At 36.3% G+C, this 22,277-nt stretch overlaps 1 protein-coding gene across 7 annotated transcripts in view; it reads left to right on the top strand.

Annotated features, from left to right (window-relative positions):
* EFR3A (EFR3 homolog A) overlaps positions 1–22,277 on the top strand; it is a 71,324-nt gene that overhangs the window by 45,846 nt on the left and 3,201 nt on the right. For all 7 annotated transcript variants that reach the window (XM_042837815.1, XM_042837824.1, XM_042837806.1 and 4 more), the window contains 13 exons: positions 1,494–1,658; positions 2,987–3,101; positions 4,470–4,521; positions 7,204–7,376; positions 7,813–7,888; positions 9,544–9,705; positions 10,875–11,006; positions 11,513–11,580; positions 12,978–13,105; positions 18,051–18,139; positions 19,284–19,332; positions 20,353–20,456; positions 21,069–21,118. In XM_042837815.1, coding sequence (XP_042693749.1) covers positions 1,494–1,658; positions 2,987–3,101; positions 4,470–4,521; positions 7,204–7,376; positions 7,813–7,888; positions 9,544–9,705; positions 10,875–11,006; positions 11,513–11,580; positions 12,978–13,105; positions 18,051–18,139; positions 19,284–19,332; positions 20,353–20,456; positions 21,069–21,118 — 1,363 coding nt within the window. The remainder of the gene's footprint in view (positions 1–1,493; positions 1,659–2,986; positions 3,102–4,469; positions 4,522–7,203; positions 7,377–7,812; positions 7,889–9,543; positions 9,706–10,874; positions 11,007–11,512; positions 11,581–12,977; positions 13,106–18,050; positions 18,140–19,283; positions 19,333–20,352; positions 20,457–21,068; positions 21,119–22,277) is intronic.

Here is a 22,277-nt window from a genome sequence, read left to right as displayed (position 1 = left end):
TGACAGGACTAGTAAGTAATATAGGAGTTGAGAGTAGAGTGATCCTTCACAGAATGGCTAAGGTTGGAAGAGACCTCAAGGATTGTGAATCTCCAACCCCCCTGCCACATGCAGGGCCCCCAGTCTCCCCATTTAATACTAGACCAGGTTGCCCAGGGCCCCATCCTATCTGGCCTTGAACACTTCCAGGGATGGGGCATCCACAACCTCTCTGGGCAGCCTGTTGCAGCGCATCACCACTCTTTCTGTAAAGAACTTCCCTCTGACATCAAACCTAAACTTCCCTCCTTCAACTTAAAACTATTCCCCCTTGTCCTGCAGTTATCTACCCTTTCAAAGAGTTGATTCCCCTCCTGTTTGTAGGCTCCCTTTAGGTATTGAAAGGCTGCAATGAGGTCACCCTGCCGCCTTTTTTTCTCCAGGCTGAACAAGCCCAGCTCCCTCAGCCTGTCTTCATAGGGGAGGTGCTCCAGTCCCTTCTTCCAGCCATCTTCGTGGCTCTCCTCTGGGCCCTCTCCAACAGCTACCTGTCTTTTTTGTACTGAATTTTGGAAATTTTACCTTAGTAACTATGAAGCAGCTGAAGTAAGGTGGATTATGTAATTTAAGGTATTGTGTTTCCCTGAAATAAGAGTTGTTTTTACGTGGTGCAGGCACACATACTTAATCTACCCTTTTTTTTCTTGACGTTGATGTTCTTGTTGAAACATTACTGCTTTTGCATCATGAGTTTGTGTCTGAGCCTATCTGTTTATGTAAGACTGTTTATATAAAATTGACTTAGCTGCAAAAGTAGACTGAAACCTTTTATCATACTGTGAAAATACCTCATTATTTGATCCAGTGCACATATGATAACTGGATTTTAATAGCAGGATTTGGAAAAACTGAAATTCAGGGACAAGTGCTTGCAGTTTAACACATTACTGACTGGATTTCAGCAACCACTCATTTTTTTTTTATATAAAACTTGTGTGAAAGGTAGACTGTCCAACAGTTAAGCACCTCCTCAGCCACTTGTTTACTTTTCTCCGAGGAAGAAGGAGAAAATAGAAGGCAGGTGAGAAGTCCAATGAATCAAGATAAAAACAATTGCTTAAGTAAAGCAAAAACTACAAGCACAAAGAAAATGATTTTATTAATTACTTCCCATCTGCAAGGAGGTGTTTACCCACATCCTATGTTATCAACAGTTAGAGTTTAAAATCCAGAGCACAGCACCACACAGACTGCTGTGAAAGTTAACTCCATCCCAGCTGGACCCAGTACAGCTTGCTAATACATATTCATACCTGATTGCATTTCCTGATTCTAAAATATTTTCCACAATATCAGGTATAGGCATGCTGTGTAAGTTTATTTCTATGTAGGCTGTCTCCTTCAAACATTGAATTTCACTTGTTTTTTTCACCTTAACCTGATTTCTTCTTAAAATGATTTGAAAGGGCTAGTTTTCCTTTCCTTGAGTGCAGTCATTTCTGTGTTGTTTCCAGGTCCAACAGTTCTGGAGGTTTTTAACACCTTACTGAAGCACTTGCGTATCAGTGTTGACTTTGAGTTGGGTGATAGGCGCAGCTCAGCAGGAAGTGCCACATTCAGCACAAGTTCCAAGGAGAGTGATGAGAGAATTGTCCAGAATGCTATTATTCAAACAATTGGTGAGTAATGACAGTAGTGAAGACTCACTTAAAATCCTCTCCCAACCCTTATGTCAATGAGATGGTATAAAAACAGAGCTTGAATTGAAAAGGAATAATAGTGAGTAATATTTCTGACAATGCTCCTGTCTAAATCACAGGCTTAGTTTGCAGGTCTGGCTTCTGAAAGCCAGTTCTGAAAGACTGTTCTTTTACTTGTTGATTGAGATATATCCAGTAAATTCAATGACAATTAAACTGCTTGTGGACTTGCAATAAGTTTATTGGTTTTGTATATTCCTTACACATACACACCTTTGATACAGCACTATTGTTAGTAATTTCATGAAAATAATCTAGGAAGCTGTATACAGTAATGCATTTTCAAAGGTTGAAAGCTCATAGAAACCAGCATTTAAACGTAGCAGCAACAGTGACACCCAGTGGCTAGTTGTAGTACCATGATTTAACTATAGCACCTTTATGAGAGACTCCTAATCATAGAACAGCTTAGACTGGAGGTGACCTTAAAGACCCTCTAGTTTGTACTCCCCTTCCCAATCACTATATCACGCTGCCCAGGATCCCATCCGGCCTGGCCTTATGCCTCCAGAAACGGGGCATCCACAACCTCCCCAGGCAACCTGTTCCAGCACCTCTACCTAGACACAGAGCCATTGACAACAACCCTCTGGCTACAGCCATCCAATCCAACCAATTCTTTATCTACCTAATAATAAAACTTTCAAATCCATATATCTCCTATGTTTAGATAAGAATGTGGTGCAGGATCATGTCAAATGCCTAAAATAGTTCAGGTTGGAAAATATCCTTTTGTGCACAGTGCTTAAAATGATGGCAGCGATTTCTGTAAATTACTTTACTAAAATAGCCAAACTCTCTCCCCCATTTTATTTTTTTTATATTTTTCTCTGTATTTTAGTGATAGGAATAGTCATTAAATAGTTATATACCTTTAAGATTTGTTAGTAAACTTGAAGTAGTGACATATGAAGAGACAAAAGCAGTGACACTGTTCCACAAGAAACACAGTTCCTCAGTAATTATAAGTAAGAGATTTCACATACTTAACTTTCAGTTTTATGTTTAAGAGAGTGAAATTAGAAAGTATTGGGGTTCAAAGAAAAAGTTTGTCATGAAGAGAGTCACTGTGCCATCAAGCAGAAATAACTCATGAATTTTCCCTAAAACAAATCAGTTTATTTAAAAAGACATGCCCAAATAGAATAAACATTTTGTTTGTCTATTTTGACCTTGCAAATGTATTCCTTAGGTTAATAAGGCTGTATTTCTCCTTCCCTTTGTGCTTTCATTGTGTTTTTATTTAGGATTTTTTGGAAGCAATCTACCAGATTACCAGAGATCAGAAATTATGATGTTCATTATGGGAAAAGTACCTGTTTTTGGAGCAACTTCACAGTCACTGGATACAAGTCACCTTGGGTTAGTATGAATTCCTACCTAAAGTCTCAGTAAGAGCTGTATTAAATGCTATACAGAAAAAAGGCATAGCATCAGCAGCATGAACTCAGTTTTCAGGTGTATCACTAATAGAAAATACTTGATTGGATTGCTCCATGTTTTGCAATAAAACATTTCTGCTCTCGTATCTCTGCAGATATTTCTGAAATTAACTTCTTACTTGACTGTTAATTATGTAACTCTACAGTTTGCATAGGAAGTTGCAGTTGTTCTCTTGGCTTCTTGGTAGGTTTTTATACTGTGTCCCTGTGGCATAGTGTCCCATAAAAGATAGAAATCTGAAGTCTATCTGTTCCAGGCAACTTAGGCAACTTACTCTTATTAAGAGGGCATTTGAAATGTGGATCCATTTAGAGTTTTGTACTTGCATTGTTAGTGATGGAGATGGTTTGGTTTTAAATTTCACAATTTTCTTTTATAAATGTGGGACTGAGTAGTATGTTAGTATGATGTGTGTATGTCTGCTGCAGAAACGTTTGTGACTGCTGTAACAATCTTGCAATACTGTACTGAAAATTTGGTCTCTGCTACACAAGACATTCAATAACTGCAATATAGCCAATGTTACAGCCAGTGAAGGTGGAATTTTCCACTGTTATTTAGGGGCCAACTTTTTACTTGTAAAGAGACTTGGTCTTTTCACTGGTGGACAAGGGGTTTTACACATCAAGAAAGTGGATCTTCACTGAATGACTGCCTTTGAATATTCCAACTACACTTTCATTTTGTAAGATCTTGCAAGCAAAGCACAATGTGGCTATGTGCTGATGGGTATTTAACTTCTTTTAGCACCAACAGGTAGAAAAGCAGAAGAGATGAAGAACAGGCTAAGTGATGTTTTTTGTGGCTTGCTGTGATCTGAAAAATATGTAAATTCTTGGAATTTCTCTTGAGGGTTTTGCAGATTACTTTTTTCCTTGTCTAAGTTTTACAGGAAAATTGTTCTGGTTTGGTAATGACCTCAATTACATTTCAATTCAGAAGTCATTCAGAGCATTGATTCCTATGAAAATAAACTCAAGCATACACCAGTTGAACTCTTCATGTACAAGGAGATTTTAAAATGGAATGTGAAAATTTGCATCTGGTTCACATTTATCCTTTACTGCTTTTTCAGTTGTATGTGATTATTTTTTTAAGCTTTGCTATAGATATCCTTTTCAACAACACTTATTATTTCCAACTAAGGTGCAATTGCTCCTTACTTATGGTCATCCTGCATCCCTTCCAAGACTGCAGTATTCAGTTACTAAAAGTAATGTTGCAGATGATGTGTGATATTTTGAAGATATGCTAAGAAATTAATTTTCCATTTTTTTCCAATTGTAGGGATTTGGGAACTAGAAGAATTCAAATCATGTTATTGAGGTCTTTACTTATGGTAAGCCTTCTTTATTTGGTATATTCTAAGCATGCAGTATCTTGTTTTATGTGTGCATTTATACGTAGAAATACTTCAATGAGTTTTATGGAATTTAATGTATGTTTGTATTAAATAGATCTGTGGATCTACCCAGTAAAATTGAGACATTTTCCCAGCTTAGGTTGCAAGTGGATAAGTAAATATGCCTCCATCTCATAGAGCACATTAGTGAATATTAGTTACAATTAGATCTGCAGATCCAAAAGGAAGTCAGAGAGAGAGAAGGTTGAGTTGATTATTTAGATATCAGTGGTAGCAACATCAAAGTGAAATCACTTTCATCCATTGCATTAGACTATAATTCGTAGAATGGCTAATAATATTTGAAGTGTGAGAATGGGTGCATGTCTCCAAAGTGTTAGAGTCACAGGCACTGTTGTTTCTTCTTTCCTGGTGTATTCCACGTTACCAGTATATAATTATTTGATCACAGTTATGTTTTTCAAATGTAAAGCTTCTACAAATTTTTCTGAAAATTGTTAATTTCACCTTTGAAGTATTTTATGAAGTACTAAGATAATATAAAACACTTCCTAGCTTAAAGAGACAACTTATTTGTAGTTGCAACGCACGTTTCTGCAGCTGTTATTGATGCAATTACGGGACTTCAGCCACTGGTTCTTTTTACATCATCAGTGATGAATAGCATACATCAGTGTTTTTATTTAATTCATGTAGAGCTAAGCAGTGCTAAATTCTGACCCTGGTGTTAGGCAGAATTATCTTAGAGATTTAGTTCTTTTAACTTATTTTTCAAAGTCAGTCTGAGGAACTGCGCTTAGAATGTAATTATCAGGACCTTCTCAAATGCTGGTTTTAACTGTAATATTGGCACTCTATGTCTTGGAAATGATGTTAGTATGTATTATGCTCCTTGCAAAAAGACTCATAAATACCAGTAATATAACAAAATAATTTGCTTACACAGCCTTATTTTGTCTTCGTAATATAAATGCCACAGTTATCTCGGTTTATTCAGTTCAAACAAGGTATGTCCTGCTAGTAAGATTCAGAAGTAGGTAGTATAAGAGGCTTTTGCTTGTAGAATCCTGGCTTCTGCAGAAGCTGAAAACTGTTTAATGACTAAAACAGGTGTAATAGCTTGAAGAACAATTTCATCACTAAAGCAGAAGAATGCCATCCTGGAAAAGGAGTTTCTGTGCCTGCATTGTGGTGAAATTTGTGTTGTTAGGCAAATCACTTAAAATGCTGTTTGCAGATCAGAATAGGAAATCCTAGATTCTGGCTTGCAGAAGAGATGAACAGTCAGTGTTACAATCTAATTACAAAGAAGAAAATGTTAGAAAGGACCTCGGGGTCATTTTGCAGGTTGCCTTTATTTATGATAGAATGTGTTCTGCCTAAGCTATTCCTGACAATATTTATCTCCCTTGTCTTTAACAATTTCCATTCACGTTGTGGAACTTAGGCAGTTGTTTGGGTTGTTACATAGCCTGTAGGTAGGCTATGGGCGATCCAGATTTTGTATATTGAAGGTACCGAATACTTTCAGTGTTGAATTTTGTTTTAAATGTTCTTTTAGAATACAAAAATTAAATCCCATCACTGCACAGATATGGAAGTGAATGTCTTGATACTTAATGAATTACTTAGACATTGATAAATATTGTCATAAAATGTAGGAAGGAATTTATGTTCAGAGCAAAGCTTTTATTTAGGTGTAAATATGTTGTGAACTGTACACGTTTTAAGTAACTAGAAGTTACTGAAATCCTGCCTGTGATGTGTTCTGAACTGAGCACAGTGCAATCATATGTTCAGTACAAATGAATGCTTACCATCTTATGACTTAACATCATGCGTAAACACAGGCAGAAAAAGTTGTGTAGGCAATTCAAAATTGTCACAATTTCGTTCAATGTTATGTTCACTTTTATTTACAGTATTGCTGTCTGTAAAATTAGTAATTTCCCATTTTTAAAAAAGATTGGTTAGATTCTTTCCTGTGGCATTGACAACTTCTTCATGCTCCTTTGCAAACTAAATTCCTACCTAATTAATGTGCTATAGGAATAGTGCTTGCCTACAAATAAAAGCTGTGCTGCTATAGAATAAAAATAATGAAGATAAAATTATTATGCAAAGTCTTAAACATATGATTGTTTTTAATATGATAAGGCTTTTGATTAGTTTGTACTCCTTATTTTCTCAACAGCTTATGCTTTGCAGTTTCTGAATCTTGTTTAAGATGTGCATGCATCTTTCACATGTGCTCTTAACTTTTATTTTTCCCTTCACATGAGTATACCAGCTACCATATATGAGCATCTCACAGCTTGAAATGGATAAGCCTCTGCTGAAATTCTTACCTTCTTCATTTTGTCCAATGCAACTTCTCACAGAATGGTTATTTTTTATAAGTTTAATAATAGTACCTGTATTTTTCCTTTTGGTAAGTGTTGGTAGAGTTGGGAAATACTATTTTAAAACAGATTAGAGTGTTCATTTACACATAACTATTAAAGTCCTTTGAAATACATAGTGATGTTAGGAAATTTCAAAACTGATACCATACTTCCAACTGTATCCACTTTTCAGAGGCCAGGAAAACCCTGCTGAAACATTAGTGACAGCTGTTAGTTATTCTCACAGTGCACATTAATGTTCAAATATGAACAGGTGACTTCAGGATACAAAGCAATGACGATAACTAATGCGCTTCCTGCCCCGTTTCTGGACCCATTACTGTCTCCTTCACTTATGGAGGACTCTGAGCTAAGGCAGCTGGTCTTGGAAATACTGCATAATCTCATTGATCGGCATGACAACAGAGCAAAACTCAGAGGGATACGGTAATTCTTTTATGTTTTCCTTGGCCTAATTTCAATTCTAGTTCAGTATCTGAATGATGAGTGATGCTTGTTTTAAATATTTTTCCAAATATGAAATGCCAACATATTGTTTAGATAAGTGTTTACTGATGGAAGGAGTTTAACAGGTGAGACTCGGTGCATGATACATTAAATGACCATTTCAGTATCTTTAGTTTTAACTAAATTTGTAGCTGTTAACCTCCCTTTGGGGACAGAACTTGGTATTTTATATAGAGGTAACAAAATCTATGGTATTCATAATTGTCTTTGTAGTTCAGCTTCTTCAACTGAAATTTGAACTTCTTGTTGGCCTAAAATGGAAATTGCTTCCAAATTTGTTTGAATAGTTCATATATGTTTTGCTGTCTTCCCCTTTCAACTTTTTTGTGAAGCATTATCTTGGTTTCCTTTGTAGAATAATACCAGATGTTTCTGATTTAAAGATAAAACGAGACAAAATTTCAAGGCAAGACGTGAGCTTCATGAAAAAGGTAATAGAAGTTAATCTCTAGAGGTCCCTTCCAACCCCTACAGTTGTGTGATATTTGCAAACAAAAACAGAACTTCCTGAAGTGAGTGGAAACAATCTGTGGAAATGTTTATCGCTGTCAGCTGTCTAAGATAATACATTCATGTTTCACAGCTAACCTATGTTACATTGCTTTTTTTCCTTTTAACTATGAATTAGAAGATGCACTTATTTTACTAGAAAGAAATTTTTTTATTGTCAGATGGAGTTTTTGATGTTGAGCATTAGTTAACATTCTCTAGAAGTCTTGTTACCTGCTGAATGACCACGTGGAGATCCTAAGGGAATTGTGTATAAAACTTAGGAATTTCAGTACTTACAATTAGGTGGAATTAATCTAGACATGGACAATAAATTATTTTAATCTCTGTCCACCTTCTCAAAACCAGGAGACTTTTTTTTTTTTTTTTTTTTTTTTTCCTGCCATTTAAGGATGCCGGAGATAGCCATTGTCATAATTAAGGAACTGTTGAACTTAGGGCATTTTAGTAGTCTTTTAGAAGTACTCTGTATGTACTATAAGGTCCACAAAATGCATTTGTTCTCATATAATGCCTTTCTTTGCCAATGAAATGAATTATTGCATTACTTCTGTTCTCCAAATACACCATATCCATTATCGAGCCAACCTTTGTTGTGCTTATTTCTTAATAGCTCTTATGTTCTGATAATAGCTGTTTTCCTCCTCTTTGAATTGAACACATACCATTGTTAGACACCTAAGTATATTTGAGAAGCTATAAATTTGATTTTGGCAGTATAAAAAAGACTTTGAAAATCTTCAATATTCAAGTGAATGCATTCTTCTTGAAGAGCATATATTAAAAGTCAATTGCCCTCCTTCTGAAGCTGAACCAGTACTTTCAGAGATGGGGAAAATTATCTGTGTCACCTGGTATAAACCTGTATCCTCTACAGATTAAGAATACTGGAGTGGTACTAAGTAGTGTCTTGTATATAAAACCTGCTTCTTTACCTTTGTGTCTGTATTTGTGTGTGTGTGTATTGAAATAATCATTTTATTAACGAAATTTGGTTAAGTACAGCGTTAGGAGGACATTAAAATTGCTTTTGAATTTTAGGGTCTTTCATTAGATAACCTATGTTCTTCACTAGACCTCTGTTTGTGCATCTTCTGACTGCCTCCTAGAAAATGTTATTTCTTTGCTATTCGAGAAGACTTTCTTAATGCGCAAATTTGTGTCTACACAAGGAAACATGGTTAACCCTTGAAACTCAATTACATGAGTGTTTTAACATCTAATTTTTATTTTCTCCTTTTTGCAAATGTACAGTATCTTCCCGAATACTGAATACTTCAATATGAAATTTATGTCAGTGTCTGAGAGTGCAGTATTCATGTGCAGTTTAGAATGAAGTCATTCTCTTTGTAGTAGACTAGTCGTCTTCTTAGTGGTCTTCATGTACTTGTGTATGTGTGTGTATCTTTAGATATGCTTTCTCTAATTTTTTATTTTTTGCTAAATCTCCATCCAAACTGATCTAAAATCAGAGTTAAACTTTGAGTCAGGAGTTGGGCTACAGTACATGTATCCTTTCTAACCTAAATTATTATGGAATTTTAATACTCATTTTTTTCTTTATCATCCTTTGTAGCACGGTCAGCAGTTATACAGACACATCTACTTAGGCTGTAAAGAAGAAGACAATGTCCAAAAGAACTTTGAGCTGCTGTATACATCTCTAGCTCTTATTACAATTGAATTAGCTAATGAAGAAGTGGTTATTGATCTTATTCGATTAGCTATTGCTCTTCAGGTATGAGTCTGAATCAGTGTTGAGTTCATTGGTTAATAGTTCATATTTGTGAAGTTAGATGTGAGTACTTTTTGTATATTGTATGTTGTTTGTATATTGATATTTAAATTGGAAATCAAGTAATTCAGTCCTAATATGATCAGTCCTTTAAGCAAATATACTCAATGTATAAACTGTTGAAGGTACAGCTGATCAGATTTGTTTAAATACTTCTACAACATGTTCTCCTTATCCAGTTGAGCAGATGCAGGGAAACCCCTAGAATGACCAATAGTTTCATTAACAAATTGATAAGTTATTTGTACAAACTCTAATCTTGCTTCAGTGTTCCATGTTAAATTTTTTGAGAGTCCTTGCCCTGGAAGAAAGCCTTTGGTTGACTGCCTGATCTTTTATCAAATCAGGATATTTAATCTTACTGTGCTAAAATTATATCAGTCTGGAGAGGCTTTATTCTTTAACATTTCTTTTATGTTATTCAGTCTTCAGTGAAACTTTGAATCTTAGTGACTTCATCTGTGCTATAATTAAAACATTCAAAAAAAAATTGCTAGTGTGTGCCAAGAAAATTTTTACAAGATTTTCTACTGTGTTCTCAGTTCACTGTCTGTGACTAGCCTTGTTCTCCTATGTGTGTCCACATTATGAAACTTCTGAAATGCAGAGTGCATCCTTAATTTTAAAATCTATCACTTAACCATATCCTCATTTGATGAAAACGTTGTTAGGAGTTTTACTAGAGAAGAAGGAATGCAATCTAAAAAATAATAGCAATGCTAGGAAGCATTGGGTAATTCCCTTTATGATATTTTATCGGTGACTCAGAAGGGTAATTTTTAAAGTACCGTTCTTATTTTTCCTGATCCACAAGTGGAAACTGTTAGGCAGAAAGGCTACTAGTTACTACTCTATACACTCTTTTTGAGAAAGTTGAGTAGATTTAATTCTTTTCAGAGGAGTTACATCCTACAAACCCTTCTATTTCAGAATAATATTTACCTAGCTCAGAGTAAGCTGAAAGACTAGGGTAAGGGGAAAGATATTAAATTCTGTGTCATATCAGATAAAAATGTTAGCTGATGTGTGATAACTACTGCTACTGCTGACCTCTGGGTGTTTGAGAAAGCGTGTCAACTTCGGAGAATATAATTGTGTCCTTTATATTTAAGGACGTTGCCATCATCAATGAGGATAATCTACCAATGTTTAATCGTTGTGGTGTCATGGCATTGGTTGCAGCGTATCTAAACTTTCTGAGTCAGATGATTGCAGTCCCTGCCTTCTGTCAGCATGTCAGCAAGGTAACACACAGTTAAGTAATCAGTCATTTGGTATAGCATACATAATGAGCAAATAAATTATTTTAAGTAATTTCTTGCATTCTTGACCTCTTGTTTTTATGTCTGCCATTGTTGTTTCTTGTCTTCTATCTCCTTGTTATCATCTGCTTTGTTTGCTGACTCAAATTTATGCAAAGAATTATTCTCTCCTATAACAGTTGTATTTTGTGCATGTTACCATAGATAAAGATCTAAATCACTGGCTGGTGTAAGACTTTATAGCCTTACTGACTTTGATAAACATTTTCAACATAGGCAAGACCATGAGAACCAGAATTTTTATTTAAAAGAGTGGGTGCCACAGTATCTTTCTGTGGCGAAAAGAAACTGTGAAGGGCTTGTTTTCTATGAGATACGCATTAATGAAGGACTGACAATCTGCTGGAGTAAATTTTTTAAGGCATTTTAGTTTTTGAGTGCAGTAGGTATTGAAAACACTCCATACTGTTTGCCTTGTCTTTTTTCAGGTCATTGAAACTAGAAGTCTGGAAGCATCGTATTTTCTGCCAGAAACAATTTTCAAGGACAAATGCAAGTAAGTAGATACAGAATATTAATTGACGAACAGTAAAATCTCTCTTTTACTTTTGCACATCATGAAGTACAATAGCGAAGTCTTGTGAATTTGGACAATAAGAGGTTAAGTAGTATACTAGGTAACAGAAAAAAAACAGGCATTAGAAAGCTATGTAAAAGAAATTGGATTTTTTGACACTTCTTAAATTGTAGTCAGATATACTTTGGTCTGCGCAGTATGGCTTAAGGATCAACACAGCAACATGCATTTCCAGAATCACAGAATTGGTAAAGTTGGAAGGGATCTCTGCAGGTCATCTAGTCACATTCAGGCAGTACCACTCTGCCGAAGACCACCTCCAAGTTTGATTTTATCCTTCCTTGGAGATGCTCAACCTCTCTGGATAGCCTGTGTCCATGCTTGGTCACCCTCATGGTAAATAAATGTTCCCTCAGATTCAGATGGAACCTTCTGTGTTTCAGTTTGTGCCCATTGCCTCTTTCGCTGGCACTGGGTACCGCTGAAAAGAGTCTGGCTCTGCTGTCTTTGCACTCTGCCTTCAATTATTCATACGTTTTCCTCCCTGTGCCTTTTCCAGGCTGAAGAGTTTTAGCTCTCTCCACTGTTCTCATACGAGGAGAGTTCCAGTCAGTGGAATAATGATCTTAAACTAAAAGAAGGGAAATTTAGACTAGATATTAGGTGAAAATGTTTTACTGGAAGGCTGATGAGGCACTGGAACAGGCTGCTGCCCAGAGAAGTCGTGAGTTCCCCATCCCTGCAAATTCACAGGCAGCTTGGATGGGGCAACCTGATCTAAGGGTGCTAGAGCTGGATGGTCTTTGAAGTCCCTTCTAACCCAAGCCATTTGATGATTCTGTGTTGTTGCTGTTGTTTTTCCTTCAAAGCTCTCCAGTCTCTTTTTTACTGGGGAACCCAGCACTGGACATGGTACTCCAGGTGCAGCCCTTAATCGAGGGGAAGTATCACCTCTGTAACATTTTCTCATTGCTATAGCCTCTTATTGCATCCCAGGATACCATTTACCTTCTTTGTGGCAAGGGCACATTGCTGACAAATGACAAATAATCTCCATTTATTTACTGAGATTTCTTTATTTAACGGAGGCCATATTTTCTTGAGATGTTGAGTAGTTGAGAAATGTATTTCAGATAACCCAGAAGTGTTAAGTAATTTAAAATATTGCAGAGTTGTATTTTTTACTTATTCCAGAGATTATGTCAATTCATGTATAACTGGTCACATTTTCTTTCTATCAGATTATCACCATTGGCCCTTTTTTGGTTGCTTGCATTCAATGTAATATTTTACTCGATTAGCCGATCTTTAATAGATAACAGAGATAATAACTAGTTGTATAGCTAGATAATAACTTCAAATGTATATTTTAACAGCCTCCCAAAATCATTAGAGAAGCACGAAAAAAATTTATTTTTCTTGACAAACAAGATTGCAGAATCATTAGGTGGCAGTGGATACAGTGTGGAAAGATTGTCCGTTCCATACGTACCCCAGGTAACAGGTAAGTTGTAAAACTGCTAAGTACTGGTTATTGATAATGCATTCTTAAGGTGTTGTCTGTCAGCACATCCAATGAAATGTAGTGTGACTGTTTGACAATGAGGTTTAATCATAGTACAATTTTATTTTCTGAAGATTCTTTTTTTCTGATGAGCAACTTTGTTATTGCTATGATGTTTTCACTATTGGTCCTTGTTTTTTTGTTTTTTTTTTTCCTTAAATTCAGGGGGTGAGGCACAAAGTTTTTGAGCCTACTTCACATCTTTATAAAGAATGAGCAGTTGTTAATTTAATAAACAGTGTTATGTTTGCCTCCATTACTAACATAGTGTCAGGAAATATGATTAAAATGAAGTATGCCCAAGGAAAATTGGTGGAAGTTCATACTACCTACCTATTATATATAAATATTATGCTAATGACTACATAGTACGTGACATTCTTGACTTTCTGTTCTTGATATGTTTTCAACATCCTGTTAAGAAATGTACAGAAAAAATATGTTAAGAGTTTTCTTATTTTATTTTTTACTAACAATACATGTTTTTTTGGCTTTATATAACTGCTTGTTACTGTAATGGGACTATGGGACTTACCAGTCTGAAGCATAAACTTGTTGCAAAATCAAAGTACGCAGCAAGAAATTGTGATTCCACTATATTGTACCTTGCACATGGAAAGTAAACAGCACATATGGATAGTGAATATCCTATCTGTCACGCCTGCAGAATGGTTCGGTTGTGTTCAAAGACAATGACACGCTTGATTAAACTTTCTGGATAGCTAGGGAGGGAATGAGAATGACTGGTTTTGCAAACCAGTGATATATTCTGAGACACATCTGAAATAGCTGTTCATTCTCTTGCTGGACTTTTTTTTTCCCCTAAAAAAGGGAAATGTTGCTTTTTTTGATAGATCATTTCTTCTGGCATCTGAACGACAGTTAACATTATATTTTATTATCTCCAGAAAAGTTTGTAACGAATAATGAAATGTTATGTTTTATGTTTTCAAATTTTTACTGTCTTTTGAGTGAGAATGGAATGAGAAAGATAGATGGCCTGATCAGCAAATTGTGTTAAGCCTCTTATATAACATGAGATGCATTTGTGTCTAAATGACCTTACTAAAGTTTTTTTTGATACCTTCCTAAAATACATTGTTACACAGGAACACCAACCTTGATGGTTCTAACACTAACAAGGTTAAGTGAGCTCAGGTAGAAGAAACACCCGCTTAACAGCTTTTTGAGCAATGAGAAAAAGGTCAAACTTAGTGGTAAATTTTAATGATGTTGCATTTAATAATGTACAGAGATTCAAGTCCTCTCACTGCTTTCCTGTTGGTTTTTCTTATCAGTTTGAAGGACATACTTCTGGTACCTCGTTCTCTTCTTTGTTTAGTGGGAGGGAAAGCCAATGTTTAAATGCACACTTAACTATTTTTCTCCATATACGTATATATTAATTGAGCTCTATTTTCGTTAGGCAGAAAATATCACAAATGCAGACACAAGTCAAAAGGTAAAAATGAGTAGTAGGTCATCTTGCTCTCCTGCTAGCTGTGGTGTGCACTGATAGGATGTGCCCCGTCAAAAGAAAAAAAAATGCTTCTAGAAGGCTTTTAGACAAATAGGCCAGAAATTGCTTAGCCTTTAGTGTCTCCTTCTGGTTTTTTTTTTTTGTTGTTGTTGTTGTTGTTTTTTTTTGCTTATCTCCTTCCTAGTATGCCTGTGTGAAGCTGCAAGGTTTGCCTTTTGTGTTTATTCTCAATTTAGAACTCTAAATTATGGTAGCTTCCTATTTTCTTTACCTTAACAGATAGTAGGCCATAGGTGTCATTTTTGTGATGGTGCCAGTTACCTCTGAGTGAAATTGCAAGAACTTAGTTGAAAGTTGAAAGAAGGTGCCAACAGCTCACAGAATGATGATTCTTTCTGTGGTAGATTATTATAAAGCTGAGGGTATTTTCTAATGAAATATGAGGGTGAGTGAATGCATTGCTATCTTAATCACTTTCATTCAGTTATTTATTTAAATTTGTAATAAATTCTATTTAATTCAATTTAATTTCTACATGAACAATGTCAAGTTAAATGAAGATTTTACCACATATTTTTATGCTTCAATATTTTTAGTCTTTCCCAGTAGTATGTTGAATTGTAAATACAGGAGTTGAGCGTAGGGTAGATTCTGTTTTGTAAATGAGAAATAAAAAGTAAATCCTGTCTCTAGGTGCACAGTTTGTTTATATTCCTCATGCAGGCATTCTACTACACTTCTGCTGTGGAAAGGCATGTGGAAAGGGACTTAACACTTAACTGGGAAGATCTGTTTCATTCCTAGCATAATGCTGTCATTTTAGAGAGCAGTCTGTGAGGAAGTGAGATATCTTAATCAGTTTAGTGAAAAGGATGATGGATAGGGATTTTAGCACTTTGTTTACCCTGAAAACTTGATTCCTGTAAACATTTTGTCATTTTGTACTCCTCTACAAACGTAAATGAATCTCTAGGTGAAGCCATTTTTTTTCCTCTCAAATTCTTACCCAATTTCTATAAACTTATGTAGTCTATATCTTGAATGTCGGACAACTGTAAATCACGTCAAGTTGCATCTTGAGGCAAACTTATTTTTTAGGCCAATTGCTTAGGGTGCAACAGCACCTGCCCAGGTAGGTGGTAGAGTCAATAAATGCTAAGATGTGGCTCTGAGGGACATAGTTTAGTGGGCAAGGTGGGGATGAGTTGATGGACTACATGATCTTTGAGGTCTTTTCCAAAGTCTGGTTCTGTGATTCTGTGTGGATCTCTCCAGTAACTGGGCTTAGACACTGTCTAGCCACCACTGGATCCCCCTTCCCAGTCTCCCTAGTAGCTGGCATCTGGGTGTGTGCCCCAGTGCCTAAAGGCCCTGTCCAGCTGCTGATGCAGGTCTCCTTTGCACCCAACAACACACATACTGATCTCCACTAACCCCTAGGCTCCATCATGTATGTAGTTGGCCTGGATCTCTTGGTCCCTCTGTAGCCAGTTCCTCCAGTTGCCTGCCCCTCAGGACAAACAGACATACTTGAGTTTGCTTACAGAGGTCAATATTGAGCTGTCCAGCTTGATATTCCTTTGTGGTCATACACTGATGCTGTGTGTCCTCATTCCACTTGCTGTATTCAGACTTCAGAGTACACACCTATACAAAGAGAAGAGTGTTCTTCAACCAGGAGGAGTTAGCAATGGGGTGGGAAGACAGAACAGATTGCACTGATAAGGCTAAGTATGGCCAGATGTTCATACAGACCAACATCCTGTTTACATGAGATTGATGACCTTATCTCCTTTTCCCTCTATTTTCCCATGCTTGTTCCTTCCCACGCTATCTCAATCCTCTTTCTCCCTGCCCTTGGTTCTTGCCGTAGAAATCCCACAAAGTTTTGTGCAATCCCAAGATCCTCTTTCCCAGCATCTCATATTGTGCTTCATGTCCCAAGCAATGACTTCCTACTTTGTCAGTGATGTGACCTCAGAGCCCTTTCTTCACCCCTCTGGGTGAGTGTCACCCCTAGCCTGAGGGGTTCTTGGGGTCTCTCCCACTGCTATTTTGTCCCCAGGATCTTTTACATGTGTGTGTGAAGATTAATCTTACATCATTAAAACCTAACAGAAACATTGCAAATTATAGAATTTTTTGCCCGCGTAATACCTTCATGTTAGAATAGAATGAATACTTGCCAGACAAGAATAGTTAGGCATCCATCGACGATGAATTCTAAACAAAATCATCACAAAAAAGGTGCATTCTGGTGTTTGCGTGTCAATTACAAGAGAAGGCAACAAGATGGCAGCCAAAATGTACTTCAGTCTTGCATTTAACCATCATGGTTTGAGGTGCTTTCGTCTCTGTGTGTGCAGATGTGTACCTGTTTAGCCATCAGGGATTAAAAATTAAGTCCTTCATAACGCTGCTTCACATGCTCAGGGCCTCTTAGAACCTGGCAAAGGTAGCTAGATCTCAGTTGTTTTTCATTGAGCTTGTTCATTCACAGCCTCTTGTTCTTAAAATGACACTTCATTTATATAACTTTTCAGAAACTTGATTTATAAAAGCCAAGTATGTTCAGCTTTGCTGGAATGAACTCTGATCATACTCAATATTTGCATTACAGAAGTGTTTTGCACAGTGATTTAAACAGAGAAGCAAAATAAGTTGCCATCTGGAGGGAGCGTATTACTGCTATTCTCCTTATCCTCATCTTAGTATCAAGCGCATTTAGGCACTTCTGACTCTACAATAAAAATAAAAAGGGCCACTTCCCGTTGTCATCATCTCAGCTGAAATCTAAAATGTGACATAGCAATTTGTGGCTTTGTAAGTGACGTCCATGAAACTCAGGGTATTCGTATCTCCATTAGTCAGAGGTTCCTCGTGGCACGTCTTTAAATCTATTTTTGGCTTTTCTTGTCTTACGTTAATGTGTCAAAAGTGGAAAATGATTACTTGGTGTCAGCCTTCTGGAATGAAGTCACAAAAGGAAAATCTATCTAATGATGGATCACTTGATCACAATCTTCCACGTTAATGAAATTATGTTCCTTTTACTATCTGCATAGTTGATCTGCAGTTGCTTTAAAAACTTATCAGAGTGACTTGCTGAATGTTTCTAGAAATTAAGTAGAGAGAAAATTTTTTTTCAGGATTTAGACTGGGAGGGAAAAGGCGCAATTAAGAGATTATTTTTCTTCCTGTTCTGACTGAATAATTAAACAGGAAACGGATCTTTTTACACAGTAATGCAAATGATAAAGTAGATGGTCTAGGGTTATTAAATAGCATGTAGAAACAAAACTGCATCTGATGTGTAGAAACTTATTTATCTTTCAGCTGTTATGCATAAAGTGAGCTCTGCTTATTTAGTGTGTGTTTGGTTTTGTTTTGTTTTGTTTTTTCTAGATGAGGACAGACTCTCCAGGAGGAAAAGCATTGTGGATACAGTATCTATTCAGGTCGATATTCTACCTGGCAACAGCACAGAGGATAAGGTATGATAATGACAAGATATCTTAAGGCACCGTATTTGATGCTGGAGGAAGGAACAACCTCTGAATTATGTTTTATCAGAAATTCTAGAGTTTGATAATTTTAGCAGTGTTAAATGTTGTTCTATGAAAATATCTCAGAGTCGTAAAATCTTTTGAATTGGAAGGCACCTTGAAAGGTCATGTTGTCCAACTCCTCCAAAATGACCAGGGACAGCTTCTTTTAGGATTACCTGACAAATAATTTCTGTTTTTCATTGTTATTATTATTCCTAATTGCTTTGGGCTAATGATACTAAAGATGATATTGTGTTGTTTTCTTCGTATACTGCTTTAACATATTCAGCTGTGCACTGGTCTCTCATCCAAGCATTCTCTCCTGATACTGTCACAGTGTTTTCACTTTAAGAAAGTCTATCTCGTACATAAGCACTGTGTAAAGAAGCAAAACGCAAAGATATGTAGGCTGGAACTCTCTGGATAAATGTTTGTGCATCTTTGGTAATATTTTGGTCCCAAGCAATTCCTAATGAAGTAGAAACCAAATGGATATTCATGTTGGTAAATGAACAAATCAACTACCAACTCTTATTTTATTGTTCAACTAATTTTAGGAAGCAGTTTTTGTTATTCTCAGGAGCTGCCTAAGAGTCATCTCTGAGATATCAGTATAGAAACACCACAGGCTATTCCTGGCCCAAAGAATAGTTCTGCCAAAATTCAAGTCCTTCTCCAAAGCTTTTGTTATTCACTAAAATTTTTCTCAGTCATTCTTAGGAAAGATTCTTGAAAACTTTGGCCTGAGTGATTATTTTGATCTGTTGTTTGTGAATAAAAACAGGTTAGTAAATGGTCAGCTTTTGTTTTTCCAATGTTTGTAGGCAAAGCTGGCAAGCATCAGTTCTGAATGTAGAAAAATAACAGTTTCTTGTGAAATATTGACCATTCCAGTGACTAGCAATAGAGAATTAGAGGCCTGTTTGCTGCAGAAACTCCAGATAAAACTATTAGTAACTTTATATGGTGAAAAAAAAGTGGATCTTTTGTCCTTCAGTAGTTACCCTGTTCCATAGCTTTTAGAAGTTTGTGGTGCGTGAGGTTTAAGGGTGATTTTTTTTGTTTTTGTTTTTTTTACTTTTGTCTTTAGATTGATAATACAGAAGAAATCACCTTTGAAGCTTTGAAGAAAGCAATTGGTAAGATTTATTACGATTATATTTAGTAGCATAGTTCTGGGTTACTGTGGAATTACTAGAGAAAATGTGTTGTCTGAATAACATAATTAAAATATTACGTTTGTTTTTATCAGCAAGTCAGCTGATTTAAAGTTTCAGCCATTTATTTCTAAGTTTCTGAAATAGGATCTTGATAATTTTTGAATTCATTTTCTGAAACTCATGTGACTGAGTGAAACCATATGGAAATGCTTTTCTATGGAATTTGCCCTTTTAGGCAATAATAGAAAATATAGAAATAATAGAAATAATGAGATATTTCAATTGGTAGATTTTCAAAGTCTTCAGTGCATTCAGGAAATAGATTGTAAGATATAATTGCAGATGTCAAGAACACTCAGCTGGTAGAATTCATGGAGTTAAGAAATAAGAGAACTGTTTGAGTAGTTATACAGTCTAGTTTACCAAACTTCTGTCAAAAATGTGGATTGAACATTGACATTTTAAACAATAGATAAAGTAACATTTTAAACAATAATTCAATCTGACAGTTTTCCAAAACTAACCAGTTGCTGAAGTACAAAAATTTGTTAGATGCTGAAAAGTTCCAGCAGCTTGTAGGTTTGCTTGGCCTGTATTCCAAATTCTGTTCAAAAATAAATCCTGCCCAGCTGTCTGTATGATGCTGGGAGGGCAGATATTGCCCTCTTCTCTTGAAGGAAGAGACTTGGGTGCAGTGCATCAGAAGTGGAGTCTTGAGACCAGATGATGAAACAACAGGAAGCCTTGACTGGTGGTTAAAGTGCATATTAAAAAGAGTAAAACTGGCATCCTCAAATGAGCTCCCTGAAATTGTATCAGCATTTTGCTTTAGAAGCAGTGACACTGTGCTTGCGTGTGGTTGCTTGTTTGCTTTTCTGGTGCATGTTTGAAAGTTAGAAATACAGTGTAAAAGAAGACAAAACGCTTAGAGGTTCAAATTGCTCGTACTTGAGAGACAAAATTACACTTGTCTGTATTTTTTTCTTTTTTTTTTTAAAGATAACAATGGACTTGAAGAACAGGAAAAAGAAAAAAGGCGTCTTGTGATTGAGAAGTTCCAAAAAGCACCATTTGAAGAAATCGCAGCACAGTGTGAAACCAAGGTAAGTTTCTGAAACGTGTTATGTACTGTTGAAGATGTTAGGACAAGCATTAATAGAGGTGTGCTGACTAAGGGTGCTCTGTGTTTCTATGTATGTCACTGCTGCTGTTGCTATTGAAGTGTAGTATTCAGCTATTTGTCTTCAACTATTGTCTCTGTAATATCAATTGTCTGTATGGGAAATTCCAGTTATTTAAAATGTGTTTTTTGTTGCTTCTACATTATTTTAAAAGGAACGGAGATCTTATTCACCCCTGACCTTAAGGTTATCTTTACTATCTTTGAAGTCTGGATTCTTTATCCATCCTTATTTCCTTCTGGGATAAACAGTAAACAGAACTTATAATTTTTTTTTTATTTTTTTATTTTTTTCTTAAATAATTAAATGTGTACCTTCTACCTTCAACAACAAAGTTTGCCTTGTGCTTTAAGGTAGGCTCACTTAACTTCACATGCCTCTTCAAGGCTCAGAATCCCTGCAGCAGTGGGAAATTAAAAAGGAAGTGCTTTCTAGATTTGCCGGGTAGAATTTGTGCAATACAGTGTGTAGCCTGACATGTTCATTTTCACTCTGCTCAAGATTCAGTAATTAATTTTTAATTTTTTTTTCCAGGCAAACTTGCTTCATGATAGACTCGCCCAGATACTGGAACTCACTATTCGGTAAGACTTTATGCAAGAAGAATATTGTGAATAAAAACTGAGTTATGAAGCAATTGTGACTACTTTTAGGCAGCAATGTGGTAGTGTTCTAAACATGCATAACTGAAAGCAGTTGTATAAAACACTTACTTTGATATTCTTGTTATTGAGTCCTTTATGTAGTGAAGAACATCAAGAAATTCTTCTAACTCTTCCAATTTTTAATTGTTGAATTGAATTTGTCAAGAGTTTAACTGGACCAAGTTCTGGAGATGTTAAGACCATTTATGTTATTATGTTACATTTTAAAAGTTAAAAACATGTTTGTGTTTTTATTATTTATACATATATCAGTAGTATCAAGGAATGTGGTTGTTTTCCCAGAGCTTTCTTCCCAATCTGTTTGAGAAATTAGAAATTGAACGACCAAAATAGTACAAAAATCATACAGAACAGTTGTTATTGGGAGTTCTTGCACATCTGTTGTGCGGTGTAAATAATATAAGTAATAAAATGCATTTTAATAGAATCATAGAATCACTCAGGTTGGAAAAGACCTTAAAGATCATCGAGTCCAACCACAAGCTAACCATCCTACCCTAACTCTAACAGCCCTCCACTAAACGGTTTTTAAACATCCAAATGGTTTTTAAACACATCCAGGGATGGTGACTCAACCACCTCCCTGGGGAGCCTATTCCAGTGCTTAACAACCCTTTCTGTAAAGAAGTTTTTCCTGATATCCAACTTAAACTTAACCTGGCACAACTTGAGGCCATTTCCCCTCATCCTGTCTCCAATGAGAAGAGACCAGCCCTGCTCTCGTTGTAAGCATCTTTTAGATATTGGAAGAGAGCAATAAGGTTTCCCCTCAGCCTCATTTTCCCCAGACCAAACAGCCCCAGTTCCTTCAGTCTCTCCTCATAGGCCATATTCTCCAAGCCCTTCACAAGCCTTGTTGCCCTACTTTGGACCTGCTCCAGAACCTCCATGTCCTTTCTGTGCTGAGGTGCCCAAAACTGAACACAATACTCAAGGTGAGGCCTCACCAGTGCCGAGTACAGGGCAGGATGACTTCCCTGGTCCTGCTCACCACAGCATTCTTGATACAAGCCAGGATGCCATTGGCCTTCTTGTCCACCTGGGCACACTGCTGGCTCATACTCAGCCGACTCTATCA

The sequence above is a fragment of the Centrocercus urophasianus genome, unplaced genomic scaffold (genome assembly GCF_019232065.1).
Source record: "Centrocercus urophasianus isolate 14NV4802_14NV808 unplaced genomic scaffold, USGS_Curo_1.0 seq_11, whole genome shotgun sequence".
Taxonomy (NCBI): Eukaryota; Metazoa; Chordata; class Aves; order Galliformes; family Phasianidae; genus Centrocercus; species Centrocercus urophasianus.
The sequence above is the reverse complement of the archived record's forward strand: the minus strand, read 5'-3'. Positions and strand labels throughout refer to the sequence as shown.